Source organism: Oculina patagonica, chromosome 13 (assembly GCF_052425735.1).
Source record: "Oculina patagonica isolate OP01 chromosome 13, crgOcupat, whole genome shotgun sequence".
Lineage (NCBI taxonomy): Eukaryota > Metazoa > Cnidaria > Anthozoa > Scleractinia > Oculinidae > Oculina > Oculina patagonica.
Genome location: NC_135770.1, coordinates 4,591,472 through 4,609,453, shown reverse-complemented (window position 1 = coordinate 4,609,453; position 17,982 = coordinate 4,591,472). Strand labels below are relative to the sequence as shown.

The window sequence follows — 17,982 nt, the reverse complement described above, 5'->3', positions numbered from 1 at the left end:
GTTACAGAGGGGATTCAAACGTCCATGACCTCCTGTGAACCCTTGATATGGGAGGCAGGTCAATAATTATTTTTTTGGGTGGTTAAAAGAAGCATCATTTATTGTTTTAATTAGTTACTTACCAGACAGAGCGTGTTCTGTAACACTACGGCAAAGAGACTCTAGACCATCATCAATGTTCTCAAGATCAGCTGAGACTAAAAATTAAAATTGTCATTTAGTTACAGACCACAGCACAGCTTTATGAACTTTTATTTTTCAAACTTTCAAACCACTATAAATTAAATATCACGCATAAGCATCAGCAGTCTCAAAATTGGCAGCCTTACTAATTTTATCACACTCTTTTCATTCCTGGCAACCATTTTGTACTACTGCCTATTTTTATGATTGACAAGGTCACATGACTGCGACATGCAAAGATCCTATCTGTGATGTCTTTAAGATCAAGATCTGTAATGTCTTTACTTGTGAAATGGTTGATTTCAAAATGTTTTGTTGTTGTTGTAAATATCGACTTCTGGTCAGTGCTCCTTGGCCTTTCTGTATTGACTTACAGGAAAATTTGCCCAACTAAAATAAATTTTACTATGAAAAAAAAAAATAATAATATACATACGCTGCTGAGAAAGAACAATGCTTGTTTGTTGAGTTGGTTTGAGAGGGAGTGACTTTGTTCTTCCCACAACAGCATGGGACCTCACCTGAAAGGCAAAATTAGTTGTTGTCAGTTAGAGATCAATTCCAAAAAATGCATTTTTCTGCTATGTTAAACATTTGGATTCAGCTACAACACAACTCTGACATATACTACAGCTACAAATTGTCCACTCAAGACTCATCTCGAAAACATTGTTCCTGGGCATTGAAGCATAATGCAGAAAAGGTCACTGGACAGGGCTTTCAGGGCCATTGTGAACAATACTGAAACAAATACCGTAAAATTCTGGGTATAAGCCCTCCCGCTTATAAGCCCCCCCCCCCCCCCCCGGTTATAGGCCCATCTATCTGGAAACAAAAAAAAAATACATCCGGTTATAAGCCCTCCCGCTATATAAGCCCACCTCTGTCGGATGACAGTATTGAACAGGGCTAAATGTTGCTTTATTATGGGTTTTTAAGGTAGAAACGTATTTGGATCAACACTCCCGTATGTTATGAAGGTGTCTGCCTTAGAGGAGATGACAACCCAACACTGCAAACCAACAACACTGCAAACCACTTACCAGTCTTGGCTTATTAGAGTGCATTTGTGTCTCGGCACTGTTGCTTCGAAGCTGACCAGCAGGATTCTTGGCAGGATTACGAGGCAACCCCCTGTGACGCTTATTTATGACCCCTGAACCTGCAGGAGGCCCTGTGCTCCCTCCAATGGACTCCCCTGAATTGTGGCCTGCGTTGTACCATCTGAAATAGGCAACAAAAGGATAACAATTGTTTTTCACCTTTTTGCTGACTGTGCCGACAGGGCACGCAGAATTAGAATCTAGTGTGAACAGCCCAGCTCACAACAAGTCTCCTTGTAGCTTCCTATCTAGAGCATCTAAACAATGCGGGAAGGTCATAGTTTCATTTCTCATCAGGAACTAAGATTTTTTGTTTGTCCCACATTCATGACAATAGAACATAACATCTTTCTTATAATCCAATTGTTTGCCTCTACTTCTCTAAGGGTTGGGGTTTAGTTGACAGATAAGACCTAAACTTTATTCTTGTGGCATCTCTTTCTCCTCAAGGGAAAATAGTTGGTCAGGAGCAACATGAAAAAATGCTAGCGAGAATCAAAGGCACCTGTAATACACAAAATCCCATCTTGGGGGAGTAGCAACAGTCATCTAGTGCTCCAACTCCAAGAGAAACTTAGTGGCTTGCAGGAAGATTTTGCTCAGTTTGATACAGTTTAAGGGATGCTGTAACCTATCCTATGGGAGACATATTGGCCTAATGGTTAGTGCCTTGGTCTTGGATCACTCAAGTGATCCATGTTCAAGTGCTGGCTGTGGATCGTCTCTCACAGTGCCTCTCTTCACCTAGGAGGTACATGTGCATAGGTATCAATTTAGCAAGGTGCCATTATTCAAGGTTCTTACCCTCTTGCTCGATTTTCATGAGATGGCCGCCTTTGCCTGACCAGTCTCTGGCATTCCTGTTTCCATGACTGAATTCTTCCTTTTTGATTTTGTGTAAATGCCTGTCAGAAATCATAATGGTTAATGCAATACATCTTGCAATTAGATAAGACATCATATTAACTAATTGATAATAAGTTTAACTTTGCCATGTTGTTTTCTATGCTGTGTAAGCCAGGCTTCTTGCATTCAGTTCTTTCTCTTCCATTCAAATCCCCAGTCAATAAGCCATCAAGAAGCATCTTTGTAAGAAATAATTATGTTGATCACTGAAAACCTTACTTGGATCAATAAATACATGTACCACTGAAAGATTTATCACTTCCAATATGGTAGACAGAAATTTTAACATGCTCTGAAGCAAAAGCTGTAATGCAGCTTTCTCTTGACTCAACTACTGACTGACTTCTTTCAAAGAATATTTTTTACAAAATTCATAAATTCAAACTTGAGTTGCAAACACAGCTTGACTGTGGGTGTTTGATTTCTACGTCCTCACTATCCATTCAAATAATTTCAAACTCTGCCACAACCTTACCTCAAGCGTAAGAACTCTGTCCAGCAATTGAAGGTAAGCATTACAATGTTCCTCGTCTGCTCTTGATACAAGAATCTGAGTACAAGCTGCCATTAAACAGATACCACACATATAAACACCACTGGTAAAACAGATAACGTTAGAAGGTTATTCTGCTAGACTAGTGAATTTTACCCATCGCTTCTGAGAGGCAGGCAACAATTCTTTGACATTTTTGTTGACTAGCATCCCATCCGCAGGAGGAGGGGGAAGAAATACTCCTCGGCCCTTAATGCTTTAGAAACAGGTATAAGCTCTGGCCTGACAGGGCTACTTGGCCCAAAAATAGACATTACCCTTTACCTACGTAAATTTGCAAAGAAGGCACTAACCAAACGAGGATAACTTCACTCACCTTTACCCAAAACTCTTGTAACTCGTGAAGCCAAGTCGTCTGGGTGGGGCGGTATACTGGGTGCTGGTTGTTCTGCTGTTAATGTCGGCGGATATGAAATACCATGTGTAGCCTCTGAAGGAGGAGGGCTAAATGGTTTTATTGGCGTAATTATTATTTCTTTCAGACCAGTTAGAACTCCTTGAAGTTTGCCTGCCTGAAGTACTTCCTGAAATAAAAGGTACACATATAATGTCAATGTCTAGTTTCAAATTTTGCCCAGTTAATTTCAAAAGTGTTTAAAGGGACTGTATCATGGCTGAGTTAAGTTTATCTTCGTCACTTTTGGCCATCCTTACCTCCTTTTGTATTTGCTGTGTTATTGAATGTTCCATTACTGTTTCAAGAGGTTATTTTTATATTTCACCAAATTTGAAGGTCATTTCCCCTGTCTCAATTAAGCTAAAATCTGTGACACAGTCCCTTTAAATCCTATCAAATGGGATTGTTGTTGGTTGGTAAGTTGGGGGGGGGGGGGGGGGGTGTTGGTTGGCGCGCGCGCGGGGGGGGGGGGGGGGGGGGGGGGGGGGGGGGGTTTTGTTTTTTTGTTCCCCCTCCCTCCCCCAAGGTCGGGGGCCCCCGCCACAGGGGGGGAGAAACCCACCAACACGAAACCGGGAAACCCGGCGATGAGCCTCATGGCCGGACAAGACTTTACCAAGGCAGGTATTAGCATGAAAGGCACACTTCCCTATTGTTTCAGGACTTAGTATCAAATGGTCAAGGTTCAAGCCCTTATGTTGTGCTCGTGGACAAAACACTTTACTTAGGAGTACAACACTGGCAACTAATTGGGACACCCCAACAAAATCCTGGAGGTCAGGGAGGTATATACATAACCTGCCTGCATGGACTAGCCTTCCATTCAGGAGTGGCAGCAATATTTCTTGTTGCTCTCATGCTACAGATACCAGGATAAGCTGCAGTGCTGGAGGCCACTTGGTGGCTAATTTGCAGACTTCACCTTTTAAGTTACCAATATTTATTTTTTTTTTTATAAACATTAATCTCACCTTTTCCAAGCGAGATAACATTTCTGTTCTTTCTGACAATTTTTTAATACTCAGCAAAATCTTGTTCCTGGCCCCTTTGGTTACACCCTGAAGAAAAAAAAAGAATTTTAAGAAAAGAGCTTAGAAGTTTTTACAAGAAGAATATTACTAGTAAGGATATGATAATAGTTGTCAGTTTCACTTTCAGTTTTGATGTACCGTAAATCAGCAAGGATGAAATCATCGCATCCAAGGAAGACAGAGAAGTTAACTACAATAAGCAGGATAGAAATCTAATTAATTCATTTATTTTACATTACACCATGTTCTGCTGCAAGTGGTTTAAAATGTTGTTGTTTTGCAGGAGACAACAAAGGAATGCAGGCTTGAAGAGAGGCATTGCAGTGACATTCTCATCGCTGATCCCGTTGTGCTTTAGTTACACACTGTGCTTACTGCACCCTATTGGACATATGGCTTGATCTTAGCTCCAAAATAAAGCATGAATCTTTTACACTTAACATATGAATTATTGACTACCTGTGGGACTGATCTACACATACCTTGCTTTCCAAGTAGTCTTCATTTAAACCAAGCATTTCTTCATAAGAGAGTTGAGAGAACAAACTGCCATACTTGTGCAATCTAAGATTTTTTAACCACGACCCCACATCTAGAAAACAAAACAACCATCAGAAATGGTCAATCCTCTCATAAGCGGACATCCTTGGGAACAAACAAGCGTCCACTTAGGAAATGAGTCCACCTTTTGTTCTCACTTTCCATGTCTGCTTATGGAGGGGTTACAAATGCAGTGTTTCTCTGTGATCAGTTCAGTCAAACCTCTTTAATACAGACACCAAAGAGACAGGGAACGGTATTCGTATCATGGAGATGTTAGTTTTTCAGTGGCGGAGTTTGTATGAATTTTGGTTTGTTTCGGGGCAAGTGAACTGTCTGTATTATAGAGGTGCCCATGAGTAGAGGTTCGGATGTACAATGACAACAAAGAGTGTGTGCTGGCAAATGGACACTGTAGGGTAGTGGGCATTTAACCCTGTTAATTTTGTTTCTTTCAAGCATAATTGTTTCCCTTTGCTTTGCTTTTGAAAACTATGGCATTCTTGGGAAACAAAATTAACTGTTTCCCTCGCAACCAGTCAATAAGTGATAAATGTTAATCAAAACTGGTTGTAATAACATCTACTGTTTGATGCTTACCTTTCATGCCTGGCCGTGCATCTTCGTTGAAACTGCTTCCCCTCTGCCTGCAGCCATTTTCATCGAATTCACTGTCTAGCGACGACTGTGGTGAAAGCGAATGATTTAATCTGTGAGGATCCACTGGAAAAGACTGGGACCGGCCCGGACGTATTTCAACCTCACTGTTTTCCGAGTAATCCTCCAAAATGGAGTCTTGGATTTCAATAGGCGGTGGAGGGGTTAGAGAGTTAGATCGGCTCTTCCTTATAGAAGACGAAATCGATAGGTGGGATTGCATTGGCGGAGATTCAAATGAGCCGCCAATTCCAGAGTCTACATGAACAAGCTGCTGGTTTCGCCAGCCATTCATCCGGCCGCGCATATAGTTCTGCCGTACGAGGTTCTCACAGCCTGTGTTAGGTAAAACATCAGGATTTTCAGTTATAAATGAATTGGTTGCTTGAAGTCTCTCCTGTACACCAAGGCTCTTATCGAGTTGGCTCAACCAACGATGCAGAGCAGTACGCTCCTCTGGCGGGAAGGCAGGGTGCACTACAGCTAATGATAAGAGCTGGCGGCATTCCTCCTGGTGCACAGAATGTTCGACAGTGTGGTGAAGTATCTTGGGCAGTAAATGAAGGTATTCATATCGTGCCTCATCATTTCTTGGATTTAAGGAGTGGCAGAGTGCATCAGCAACTGTTTAACTGCAAAGTCTTTACTCTCGCGAATCAAACCACTTAAAAATTCTGTGTAGAGATTTAAAAAAAAAATCGTTACATTAAAATTAATTGTTAAATGATCAACACAGTGGGAAGTGTCATGGCCTAATGCTTTTTACATGTACATCATACGCGAGCCATGTTACCCTGTAACACAACACCAAACATGACACCTTAGTGCACAGTAAGTAAAAGTAATCTTTATAACCCAAAATGATTTTTTTATGGTTTTTCAGTGTACACTGTATTCCTTCAATAACATTTATATTGATTTCCAGAGTGCTTTTTATATGAAAGAATACCATGGTAACCTTACATTCTCGTCCTCGGTCTTCGTTCTTTCTGCGCGGCTGCGGCGACTCTCGATTCTGCCGCTCTGACCGCTGGTCAAAGGGAAGAAGACCTTGGGTATGAGGATGGGTAACCTTATATTTCAAAAGATGAAACAAATTTGACCAATTTTGGGTTTGAAGGTCATGTTCTTGTTCTACACAATAATAAGGGTTCCCAGTAGAAGGTGGCGTCAGGCAGGTTTCCACCTTCTGTCAAGATTAAAACAAAAGCTGAGGCCTGTTCAGGCTTGAAATTCCAAGTGGGTTAGGCTTTGTTTATACAGCTTGTCTTACATAGCTGGTTGTTACATATCTTTAGCTACCTGTTCAAAAAACTACTGAAACCCTCGGAAATGTAAATCAGTTTTCACAGCTGTTTTGCTCTAATCCCTCAATAATTAAAAGTAGCTACATGTACATGTACCTAACATCAAAAAGATATTAAGAGGCATGTCTTACAGTGATAATCCAAAATGTTGAATCAGTCCATTTCCATTCTGTTTTTATTTCGCCCTAATTAATTTAAGTTGTAGGTTACTAATGTCAGTTCTAATAAGTTGGTGGTTCGTCCAGACAATATTGCAGGTGGGTGACTTTCTGAAGACGTTTTCAATGCCTGTCTGCTTCACAATGGAATCATTTGGTATTGCAATGAGAAATTACACTCTGATCTGTCCGCAAAATATTTAACACTAGGCAGTGACGTAAGCCAAACAACTGGGGTTATTAAAGAGAAAAATTGAAATTACAGAGATAAAGTGAATTAATAAAACTTAAATATTGCTAATTTAAACTCAATTCACACCAATTTCATACAAATTTCCCAGTCTAAAACACAGACAGCCAAGCTTTTAGAAATGAAATTGAAAGCACTTTTCCCATGTGCTCAATTCAAATATTTCACTTAAAAAAAACACACAATTAAGAGCGTGATTAGCCACATGGCTTTGAACAAAAACACATTTCTTTGCTCAAAAGAAAAAAGAAAATAAAGAGATTGACAATGTATTAGCAAAAAATAACCAGCCAGACAATTGACAACACAGAAAACAATAGATTTACTGACAGACTGCGCATAAATGAATAATTTCCAGTTCTTTCTTGTCCTTTTGTTATCTTTTTGTCTGAAACCCAGACAACTACTATGCCAAATAAGTTTAGTTACGGTCAAAGAAAAATTACTGTCCTTTACCACAGAATAGTCTAGAATGTTGTGGTCATTTTTATCTGCAATTGCCATCTCTTTAATTTGAGAATGGCAGAGTTTTAAGGTCAAAAAGCAGAATTTATAACAGAGTACAAAAACTCTGTCTTAAGGATTTGAAAAGCACGGAGCATTTAATGTTTGCATTGTCTTAACCAGACAAACAAAATGTCTTTATTATTTTTTAAATATATAAAAATGCAATTAGTCTTCCATAAATTAAGGCAGGACATTGTTTGCTGGAGGCAAAATCTTACTCTTTTTTATGTGGAGATAATATATTAAATCATTTCTGTAAAAAGTACTAACAGTCTTCTGTCCAAAAAATTTAAGTACACATCCAATAGTTGCTGCTTTTACAACCAAGCCTTCTTAACTCTACCAACAACTACTTTAGTACAAGAAAATAATTCCTAAATATTATTCCTGCTTGTTATAGAGCTTATGGTGCCACATTTTCTTGATCAAACATTGAAGTCTGGTGTTTACTAAGTACCCAGTGTTCATTAAAGGGGGTTCTGACCACTGTCCTCAAAGTTCAAACAGGCTGCACAGGCTGGAAGTTCAAATGGTTTACAATCAGCAGATCGACCATCAGGCTTTTAGCCAGGATTTAAAAAGTGGGAGTCCAAAATTTTTATAAGACCTGACTTTGTCCCCATAAGAGGGCCTGAGGAGCATGCAAGGTGTTTTTCTGCAGTTATGAGTGCAAAGGTATCTGAAAAATTTCCAAATTTGTCTAAAAAAACACACACATCTGTATACAGTTATTCATATCTGTTTTCTCTGAAAAGTGGCCGTCCATAGGACTCCTGGACTCCCACCTGGCTAAAAGCCTATCGACCATTCCAGTCCGAAAGGTAAAACATTCCAGACAACAGTGATTTTTTGTAATAAAAAAGTTCTTTTGCCCTTTGCAAGGATTATACATTAAAACTAATTCTTACGCATGTATCCAGTCACCAATAACAGTGATCATGATAACAATGATGATGACGACATTATGATGGTATGTAACAGGAACTCGTGACCATGCCTTATGGATAAATATAAAGGGTTTTGAATAAACCTTGGGTCTTCAAGGCTGAAGTTGGGAATAAGGTAAGGTAAAGTCTGCCTCAAGCCAATGGGCCCATACTGCCGGAGCTTATCCCGGTTTCTGTAGCCTTCAGCGACTAGGAGTATTTCAACTTCCCACTGGGATGGGATGCTAGTCCATCGCAGTGTTACCTCCCAGCATAAGTTTGCCGGTACCCATTTATACACCTGGGTGGAAAGAGGCACTACATAAGAGTAAAGTGTCTTGTCCAGAAAATACAACAGAATGACCCAGGCTGGGGCTCAAACCCAGACAGCTGGATCTGGAGTCTAACCCGCCACTGCGCCTCCCACTGGTAATAAAAAGGTATAGTCTGCTTCGAGCCTAGTGGCCCATACAGGCCGGAGCTTATCCCGGTTTCCGTAGCATTAAGCGACTGAGAGTATTGCTACTCCCCCCTGGATGGGATGCTAGTCCATCGCAGGGTTACCCCCCAGCAGTAAATTCGCTGGTACCCATTTATACACCTGGGTGGAGAGAGGCACTGTGAGAGTAAAGTGTCTTGCCCAAGAACACAACGCAGCGCCCCGGCCAGGCCTCGAACCCGGGCCGTTCGACTCGGAGGCGAGCGCGCTAACCATTAGACCACTGCGCCTCCCACTCCCACTGGTAATAAGGTACATTTAAAATAAGCTATAAGTTGAATGGCAAGATGTCTGTTTGTCAAAATAATGATGAATACAAACCTAGCTTTGTAAACACTGTGCTCATATAAACTGCAGGAGTCAAACTCCAAGTCCACTTGGCCAAGTTTGAAACAAACCCCAGGAGCAGTTAATCGACAAATTATTATATTAAGAGAGATTGGCTAAAAGATCAAACGGCTGCCTCACATAAACCTAAGTGCTTTCTTGTTGTGTCTATGAGGTTAACATTATGCACTCCTTATCTTTAATTGTACCCCTAATGTGGTGATCCCTTTAAGGAAACTGATAACCCTAGCACAATATTAGTTGTTCCTGTTTATAGCTGGCATGCAAATGACATTGTCCAGGGCTATCTTAGCGCACTCCGGAAGGAGATATAGAATTTTGTACTCGCTTCAGGTTAGGTTACAGTAAAAAGCCTGTTAACACCACATGTTGTAGAAATGTGTACAATGCAGAAATATAAGTCTGTAAATGGACAGAAATCTCTGTCGAAACTAGTGACCACTTTACAAAATCTTTCAATTGACTTTTGGTTTTAGGGTATATAGCACAGCATGTGTTACAGCAAAGGGATAGTGTGCATCACTGAAAGTTGAGGGCAATCCAGGCTATAGGTTAAGATCTTTCCTGTTTTTTTTGAAAGAAATCAGACAAGTGTTTCTTCCTAATTGAGGATACAGAACCACTCCTTTTCCTACAAAAACTTAAACATTTTCCAGGCCAACCCTGAGAACTGTCAAAGCACAACAAAAAGAACTGTAAACAATGAATTACTTCACACTTGAACTCCACAAATGGCCAAAGATTAATTTAATATAAACAGAATTGATTTTTAATTTGGGAGAGTTATTTTGTTTACCACCAAGATTTTTTTGTTCGAAGATTCTTTTATGGTTTTTCTTGTGTGGGTTGCCCATGCCACCTTTCAAAAACAACGCACACAAGAACCTGGAATCATTCGAAAACAAGTGTCTATCTTTTCTTCTGATGTTTATAATGCTAATTCATGTAAACGAAATCGAAAGAAACCTGACTCGCTGTAGATTCTTGTGATCTACTAACTGAACCGTTTGATCTTCAAACGAGTTTATAAACTCCGCTTGAAGTGTCACCCAGCGATAAAATAACAAACACAGGTGCTTAGAGAGAAGAAGAAAGAATCTATGGAGTTCAAACCACAAAAATAAATACGTGCCCTTTAGTGAATCGAAACAGAAAATACTCACTTAGCAAAATGAAATATTACAATAAGAAACATCCAGAAATGATATTGATAACCAGTGTTTTTGTACATCTGATTCAACGCGGCGATCAAAACAGAAAAATAACAACTTCACAAATGCGTGCCAATTACAAAGGGTGAAATTCTTCGCGCCTGAATCAAAGGAAGAAAACTTTTCGTCACTTTGAGAATTTTGCATGGTTAGTCAGACACGTTTATACACAAATTCCGACCGTGATATACGGCCCGGAATAACCCGCCCACGTGCAGCCTCTAAAATATATTACAGGGTATTACCTTTGTCGTTAGCACGTCGTTGCATCATTTGAACTTCAAACGAGTCGTCCCTAAATGTGTGTTCCAGAATCAGCGATAGGAACCTCGCTTGAATGGTCGAGATCCGTTTCAGAAGTGTGTACAACGCTATGGTTTGTTCACAATCGTTCCAGTTCGCGAACCACTCCACCAATGTGCTGACTTGGTCCCGAAATAACGTGTGATGTGCCGGTTTCATGTCGCTCGCTAAGGACAAACCCTGAAATCGACACAAAATTTTATTAACCTTTATACATAGGGGAACCCTTAGCTAGCACGTGCAGAACGTTCGAAAGTGACTAGCGCACACCTACATGAAAGCAAATTGGGGTAGAAGCGAACCTTCCCCAATATTTCTTTCAAATACATGTACAACCTCCAAACACGTGCGTAGTTGTTTGGAGCAAGGCTTATATTCATCAATTATACATTGCTCCTGTGTAAGCACTTTTGAATGAATTGCGCGGTTCGTACAATTCCCTTGAATTTGCATATGTCTCTGAAGCAAAAGAACTTCTCTATACAATCAGACACCAGTTACCCAAAACAAAACAATTCTTCGTTGTTTTTCTCCACGTCCCCTCGACGGCGATACAAATATTATTTTTTCCTCGACGCTAATTAAAACGCCAAAATTGAAATTAGCGAAAGAGAAGCCTTGGACAACATCCATTTCGAAATTGACTTGTGCAGAACCTCGAGCGAGCTTTGTGTCTCAACTCGACAGAAGTCTGAAATATTCGAGGCAAGACTTTTTATAGAGCGTCTTCTAACATTGTCTTTCTAACGCTGGAGTTTTCGCGGTTTGCTTATAAAACAATTTTCGACGTTCTGAAGTCAAAAGAACACAACAGTTCTTGTGAAATTGCACCCCGTACGCATTCGAAAGTCCTCCTTTTCATATTATAAACAATGCAATAACATCAACAAGAACGAAACACATAACACCTACAATCACTTTCACAACGCTAAAACAGCTGTTTGGTTGCAAAAATGTGCTCAGCCTATACTTGGACGCCATCAATCCATGTACGGCGATAGAAATGAAATACTTCACACGCAAAACCCAGCGAAACTTCAACTGTAAAAGGTCATGCTCACCTTTACGACTCAACTTCCTTTCAACGTGTCTGTATATTTATGCGAATTCGTCGCCATAAACGAGCTCAAAAGTTCCCTACACGCCACCGACCGCTTCCACAACAGTTGTAGCACCTCGTCATGACATGTTTCGCTTTATCAAGTGCACCAAATTAATGTAAAACCCTGGCAATTTTCACCTTCGCACACATGCTATCCTCGCAAGTGCTCGAGTCTCGCTTCGCTTTTCATATAGAGCCGCCTAAGCCAATCACAACAAATACCATGATGTCATGGCGGAGACGAAATTGTCACGTGATTCACAGCGCACGAAACACGAGGGAGCGATTGAAAAGCAGATTATAGCAGACAATGATGAAATTTTCCGTCTGTTTACCGACAGAATTTTGCGGGGGAGGCAAAAGAAAATATATAATGAGCTGAGAAATAAAACTGTGCAAACAAATGAACCTTTCCTTCTATACACGTTTCGTGGCTTTAAGGAATCATTTTATAAATGTAAACAAAAACAAAACGCGCTATTTTGCTTTGAACTATGTGATTGTGAAGTATTGAAATGTGAATGAATGACGGGAATTTTTTTAATGAATAAAAAGAAGTTTTCATTAATTCACCGGTGCCAACCGCCCACATACACAAACTGTGAAACTAAGAAACCACCAATTATTTATTTTTTTCACCTTCTTTGCTATGAAGTGTCGGCGAATGAATCGCTCCAACGAATTCCAAACGACGGGACGCCATTCTGGTATTGTTTAATAATGGAACTAGATTGTTCACGGCGCAGCGAAATTGTATAAATAGCCCAGAAGAAACTGAAAATAAGTCTACGTGACATAAGGCTCGCGCTGGCCGCCCAGGAACCTGTGCTTTGTGAACACCTGTAAATTGATTAGATTCGCTTTTTGATCTGTGATCAAGTTTACTCCTACAATTTCAACCACCTGTCCTATCGAATAACAACGCTTTTCAACATGTACTTCTTTCGTCAATATTGTTTACTATTCTGCGCGCAGATCAAGAGCTCGGATACATTTTCCTGGCTGCTGGCCAGCATTTATAATTACAATGTCCGTGATTTGATTTTTATGAGCCACCCACTTGTTTAATTGTGTTATCATTGAAGCCCGAGGGTGTAATGAAAGCATAAATTACTTTTGTGATAGCCCACACAGAAAAGCGCACTTGATTTTGTTGATGGATGGTCGTTTTGGAGTTCATACGGCTAGCATTGAAACCCAAAAGCAATATGTATACACATTTGCTGATTTAAACCTGCGAGATCATTTGCTCAAGATTAACGTGCCCTCGAAATATCATTAATCCGCTTTTAAATGTTGAAAAAAGCCATGTAGAACTGAGATTTATACTGCAGAGACATTGCCGAAACCTTAACGGAAGCAATGATTTGTTTTTGGCGATTTGTGGTTCTGCGAAACAAATCTTTGGCTTCGCAACTGAATGTTACCCTGTCCGTCTTGCATCAACTAACACTTTGTTAACGTTGATCTGCCCTGTTATGTTGAAATTAATATTTTATTTTTTTTACGAAATACTTCATAAAAACGGCTGGTCACGAAAAAATTAACGGGACTGTATCACGAATTTTAGCCAGATTTAGGCATGGGAAATGACTATTGTATTTAGTGAAATATAAAAATAACTTCTGAAAACAATGAAAGAACATTTCACTATTAAAACAATTCAAAAGAAGGTAAGGATGGCAAAAAGCGATGAAGATCGTTAGATCGAAACGGATTGCAGTATGGATTTTTGAAATATTGTTGGGCTGAACTGTTTTCAAACTCGTTTGCTTGTATCTTAAATTATAACGCTCGGGAAACACATTTGGTTGCCATGAAGCTTTGGTTTTGTCACTTAGATTCACAGAAGTAATTTCGTCACAAACATTTAGTTTCATACTGAGTTTATTTAATAAAATAAAATTAACTCAGCCGTGACAGTCTCTTTAACTCGATATTGGCAAAAATTATGGACTGGACGACTTTGTCCTCTAAGGGACGTACACCTCTTAGTTAGCGCTGGTGCTAAAAACCTCGTTTTTGAGGGAGATAACTGATTCAAGAATCAAAATGGCCAAAATGGCCGGTGTATAGCTGTCTCGATCTCTGGTCGACGCCCGGATTATCCATCTCCGTATATCCGTCTAATGTGTTAAAAGGGCCATTAACACATCATTAAAAGTTTTACCGTAAATGATTCGATTTAGCGCCCTCCTGCATGCATAATATATAAACACCCAAATTCCAAAAGTGTGGTGACTCTAACAGTCAATTTTACATTGATTGATCCCTTATTCGATTACCACAAAGAAAAATTTAGCATTCGAATGTTCTTGATCCGGCCTTTTAGAAATCTGTAGACTGGGAACTTCAACATGACGGTTTCTGTTGAAAAAATGCTAATTAGTGTCCGCCCCTTATAAGCGCCTTATATATTTGTCTCTAGTAAGCGCCCTTCTTTGAAAATTCAAAATTAATAAGTACGTCAGGCCAAACTAAAGTCAAAATCCTTACGGTACATGAGAGTTTTACCTTGCAAAATATTCAGAACTCGGTTTTGCTTCTGAAGACGCAAGAATTAAGAGTACGGGACAGTGTAAGAGGAGAATTAGGTTGTTTCAATCTAAAAAGTTCAAGCTATCATGTAGCTATTGTTGATGGGGTCTCAAGGAAACTGCTGTTATTGTTTTTAACACACCCACGTCAAGGAAATACCAAAATAACGAAACAGTGCGTCATGCAATAAGTGCAGAGATGTAAACCTAACTAGAACTCATGACAAATCTGGAACTTTGACGATTTTCCAAAACGGGTACCCGTGTACAAGTCGACCTTCCAAAGCGGTTGACGAAACATAGGTGCGACCATAAAAACTCGATAAATGTCCCAAATTATCCTCGAAATTACCTAACATAAGTGAGCAACTGCATATACTTCAAGCATTTTCTCGATCAGATGTGAATCATTCAAGATTATTGGGCCATAATCGGCGCTATCATACAAACAAAACGAGCCTTGCACCGAAACGTCAGTTTGACTAGTCACATAACATAACTAGAAGCCGAGAGTGTAACGAAATGTGACAACTTTTCACTCATAGCTTGTTCTAAATCACAAAATCGCTGTTTATCCCGTCAAATTCTAACGCCAGTGTTTTTACTCCAACTAAAACGAGTAATTTTAGTAACCAAATAAAAAAAATGGCCGCTGTGTTCGTGTCATCTAAAAGCGGATGTATCGAAAATGTATTAAAAAAAACAACTGGCCCTTGCCGGCCTGTTTATCATGGTTCTCTAAGACAAATGAATGTGTAGGCAGTCCTGCCGAGCAGTGAAATACCGAAAAATCAGTTTAGTTTGGCTTCATGGCAATAACATTCTACTAGCAAACACTAAATTCACTCACATTTAGCTTTCGCTGTATTCGGCCGTTTGCCACATAGGAACTTCTTTGAGTTTCAGCCATTCCCTCAGAATTTCTTCGTTTTACAAGCAGCAAAATGTAACGAAAGCAAACTCACAGTCAAGTTTTTCAACTGACCATCATCTTTTAGGTTCTTTTGAAGCTGTTTTCGAGGCTCTATGGCTCACAGATTTTCGAATGATAGAGAAAACGTATCGGATCGTATTGGAGTGGTATACTAGAAACTTCCGTGAAGCATCGTGAAAACCTCGCGTGTCTCAGACTAAGCAAACAAGCGACAGTTTTGCTTTTTCCATAATAACAACCTATCAATACACATGATATTCAATTGTCGGGTCATGACTCGCAAATAGATGCCGCTTATGAAGACAGTGAACTGTCTGGAGGGCCGCCCTGCTGATGCAAGCCGGAAATATACGCGTAACCGGCATTTTAAAAATAAAATGTTCGCTCGTCAATTCTGACGCTGAATTTTTAGAAGGACGAGCATCGTTAGAGTATGGCTCATTTTGAAAAATTGAACTCAATATTTTAAGTTTGTCGTTCGTAATCCGCCTCAATTTTCCTCATACATAGCCATTCATGTTTTGCCCCGGCGTTTTCTATGCAAATAAGCTTTTTTTTAGTTTTTTTCCGGGTCGCTTGAAGATAATTTTATATACTATTGATGACTCGAACATATCTTGAAGCTAAAACACTGTATGTTTCTGCGGTATGTTGCACTGTACAAAACTGAAAACTTGAGCCAACAGTCGAAGGCTTTAAGTGGGCAAAATATTTCAAAATACTTCAACTTTCACGAATGAGTGTCTGCCAAATGACATACACGGATGTCCGTTGGGCAAAGGTTCCCGCTGATATTGTATACGAATTTGTATAATAACTCAGTTGTTAAGAGTTATACCTCTTCAGTCCAGAATAACGCTGACATACCCGCTGTAAATGTTAAGCCAGATCTTTCAAACCGTTTCTTTTTACACGTAACAAACAAAACTTCTATTTGCAACCTTGAAACAAAAGAAATGTCACATGTGACGTCACTAACTGGAAGCTACTGGAGCATTTTAAGAACTTCAAAATCGTCGTTTCGAGATTGCTATTCAGTGTACTTTTTGCCATGGTCTGTGCTAGAAATAGACTGTCATAGCGGATAAGATAAAACCTGTAAGCATTTTTCGAAATCACACTTCTAAAACTGTCCTCATTTACATTGTAAAACGGTACAGAAATTCAGTTGCATCAGACACTTGCGAGTGTGTGACGATTCAAATTCATTCGTAGCGCGCGGACGGCAACTGACATCTCTGTTTCACTTCTGTCATCGCTAAGACTCATCACCAGCAACCCAGGATGTAAAGGAGGACATATATATAGTTTGTTCTGTGAAAGAAGGTCACATATTATTGGACAAATTACTTCTACAAGTTTGTTTGGGGTCGTCGTTTGCTGTTATCTATGTCGAGGACTGACTTGTGAGGCCGCTCGTGGGAAAAGCTCCAAAACGTGCAAACAGGTGAATAAAATTAAGCTTACGTTTATATTGAGTGTTCGCTTGTTCAGTCGTTAATATCTTTTTTTTATTTTTTTCACGAATTTCGTACCTTTCATTGCATACAACTGTCAGCGTTATTCTCTTCCGAACGTCAAGATTTGCTCGATTATGAGGAACGTTTTCGTTTCGCAAGCCAAATAAGCTTCCCGCTGTACAGAAGTCATTTTTATAGCATCGACAATTTTCAGAAAATTTTGCCCTCTATGTCATAAACAAGTAAGCACATGTTTCCTCGTAAAATGAAGGATTAATATCACTTGTGTTTTCAGAAGTTGTAGAAATTGCCCTCGTCGCTTCGCGACTCTGGCAATTTCTACAACTTCTGAAAACACGCGTGATATTAATCCTTAATTTTACGAGGCCACATGCGATTACCTATACAAAAATCTCGTTCTCTCAGTAGTTTTACTTTCTCGTTTAATGAGAAGAATTTTCTTGGCTTTTGATGTTATTTTCTATGAAAAGAAATATTTTTGTAGTAAATATTAAAGATGGTAAATTTTAAGCTCGGTGATAAATAATGAAGATGAATTTTTCAACAATGACATGAGCATGGAACAAAGAACAATTCTGAGTCCTAGACGGGAATCAAACACATGGCCTCCCAGATACCGGTTGGGCGCTCTAACCAACTGAGCTACGAGAGACTTGTGGTGAGCTGGGCCATTTACTAGGTTGATACACTGTATGTGACACGCGTCCTCATCCTTGTAGTAAATATAAAGATGATAATTTAGCTCGGTGATAATAATGAAGATGAATTTAAAATGACACGAGCATAACAAAAACAATATGAGTCCAGACGGGAATCAAACACATGGCCTCCCAGATACCGGTTGGGCGCTCTAACCAACTGAGCTACGAGAGACTTGTGGTGAGCTGGGCCATTTACTAGGTTGATAACTTATGTGACACGCGTCCTGCATACTGCTAGGATTAGCAATGTCAACTGAAATCATCAAATTTTTTCTTTGTCCCATGCTCCTGTCATTGAAAAGTTTTGTTGAAAAATTCATCTTCATTATTTATCACCTATATCTTAAA

At 39.6% G+C, this 17,982-nt stretch overlaps 1 protein-coding gene across 1 annotated transcript in view; it reads right to left on the bottom strand.

Annotated features, from left to right (window-relative positions):
• Positions 1-17,982, bottom strand: part of LOC144636127 (protein Smaug homolog 1-like) — a 30,812-nt gene that overhangs the window by 4,643 nt on the left and 8,187 nt on the right. The window contains 11 exon segments of the mRNA XM_078495258.1: positions 123-197; positions 620-704; positions 1,227-1,407; positions 2,091-2,191; positions 2,668-2,753; positions 3,062-3,269; positions 4,114-4,200; positions 4,656-4,765; positions 5,314-5,971; positions 5,974-6,044; positions 10,822-11,059. Coding sequence (XP_078351384.1) covers positions 123-197; positions 620-704; positions 1,227-1,407; positions 2,091-2,191; positions 2,668-2,753; positions 3,062-3,269; positions 4,114-4,200; positions 4,656-4,765; positions 5,314-5,971; positions 5,974-6,044; positions 10,822-11,059 — 1,900 coding nt within the window.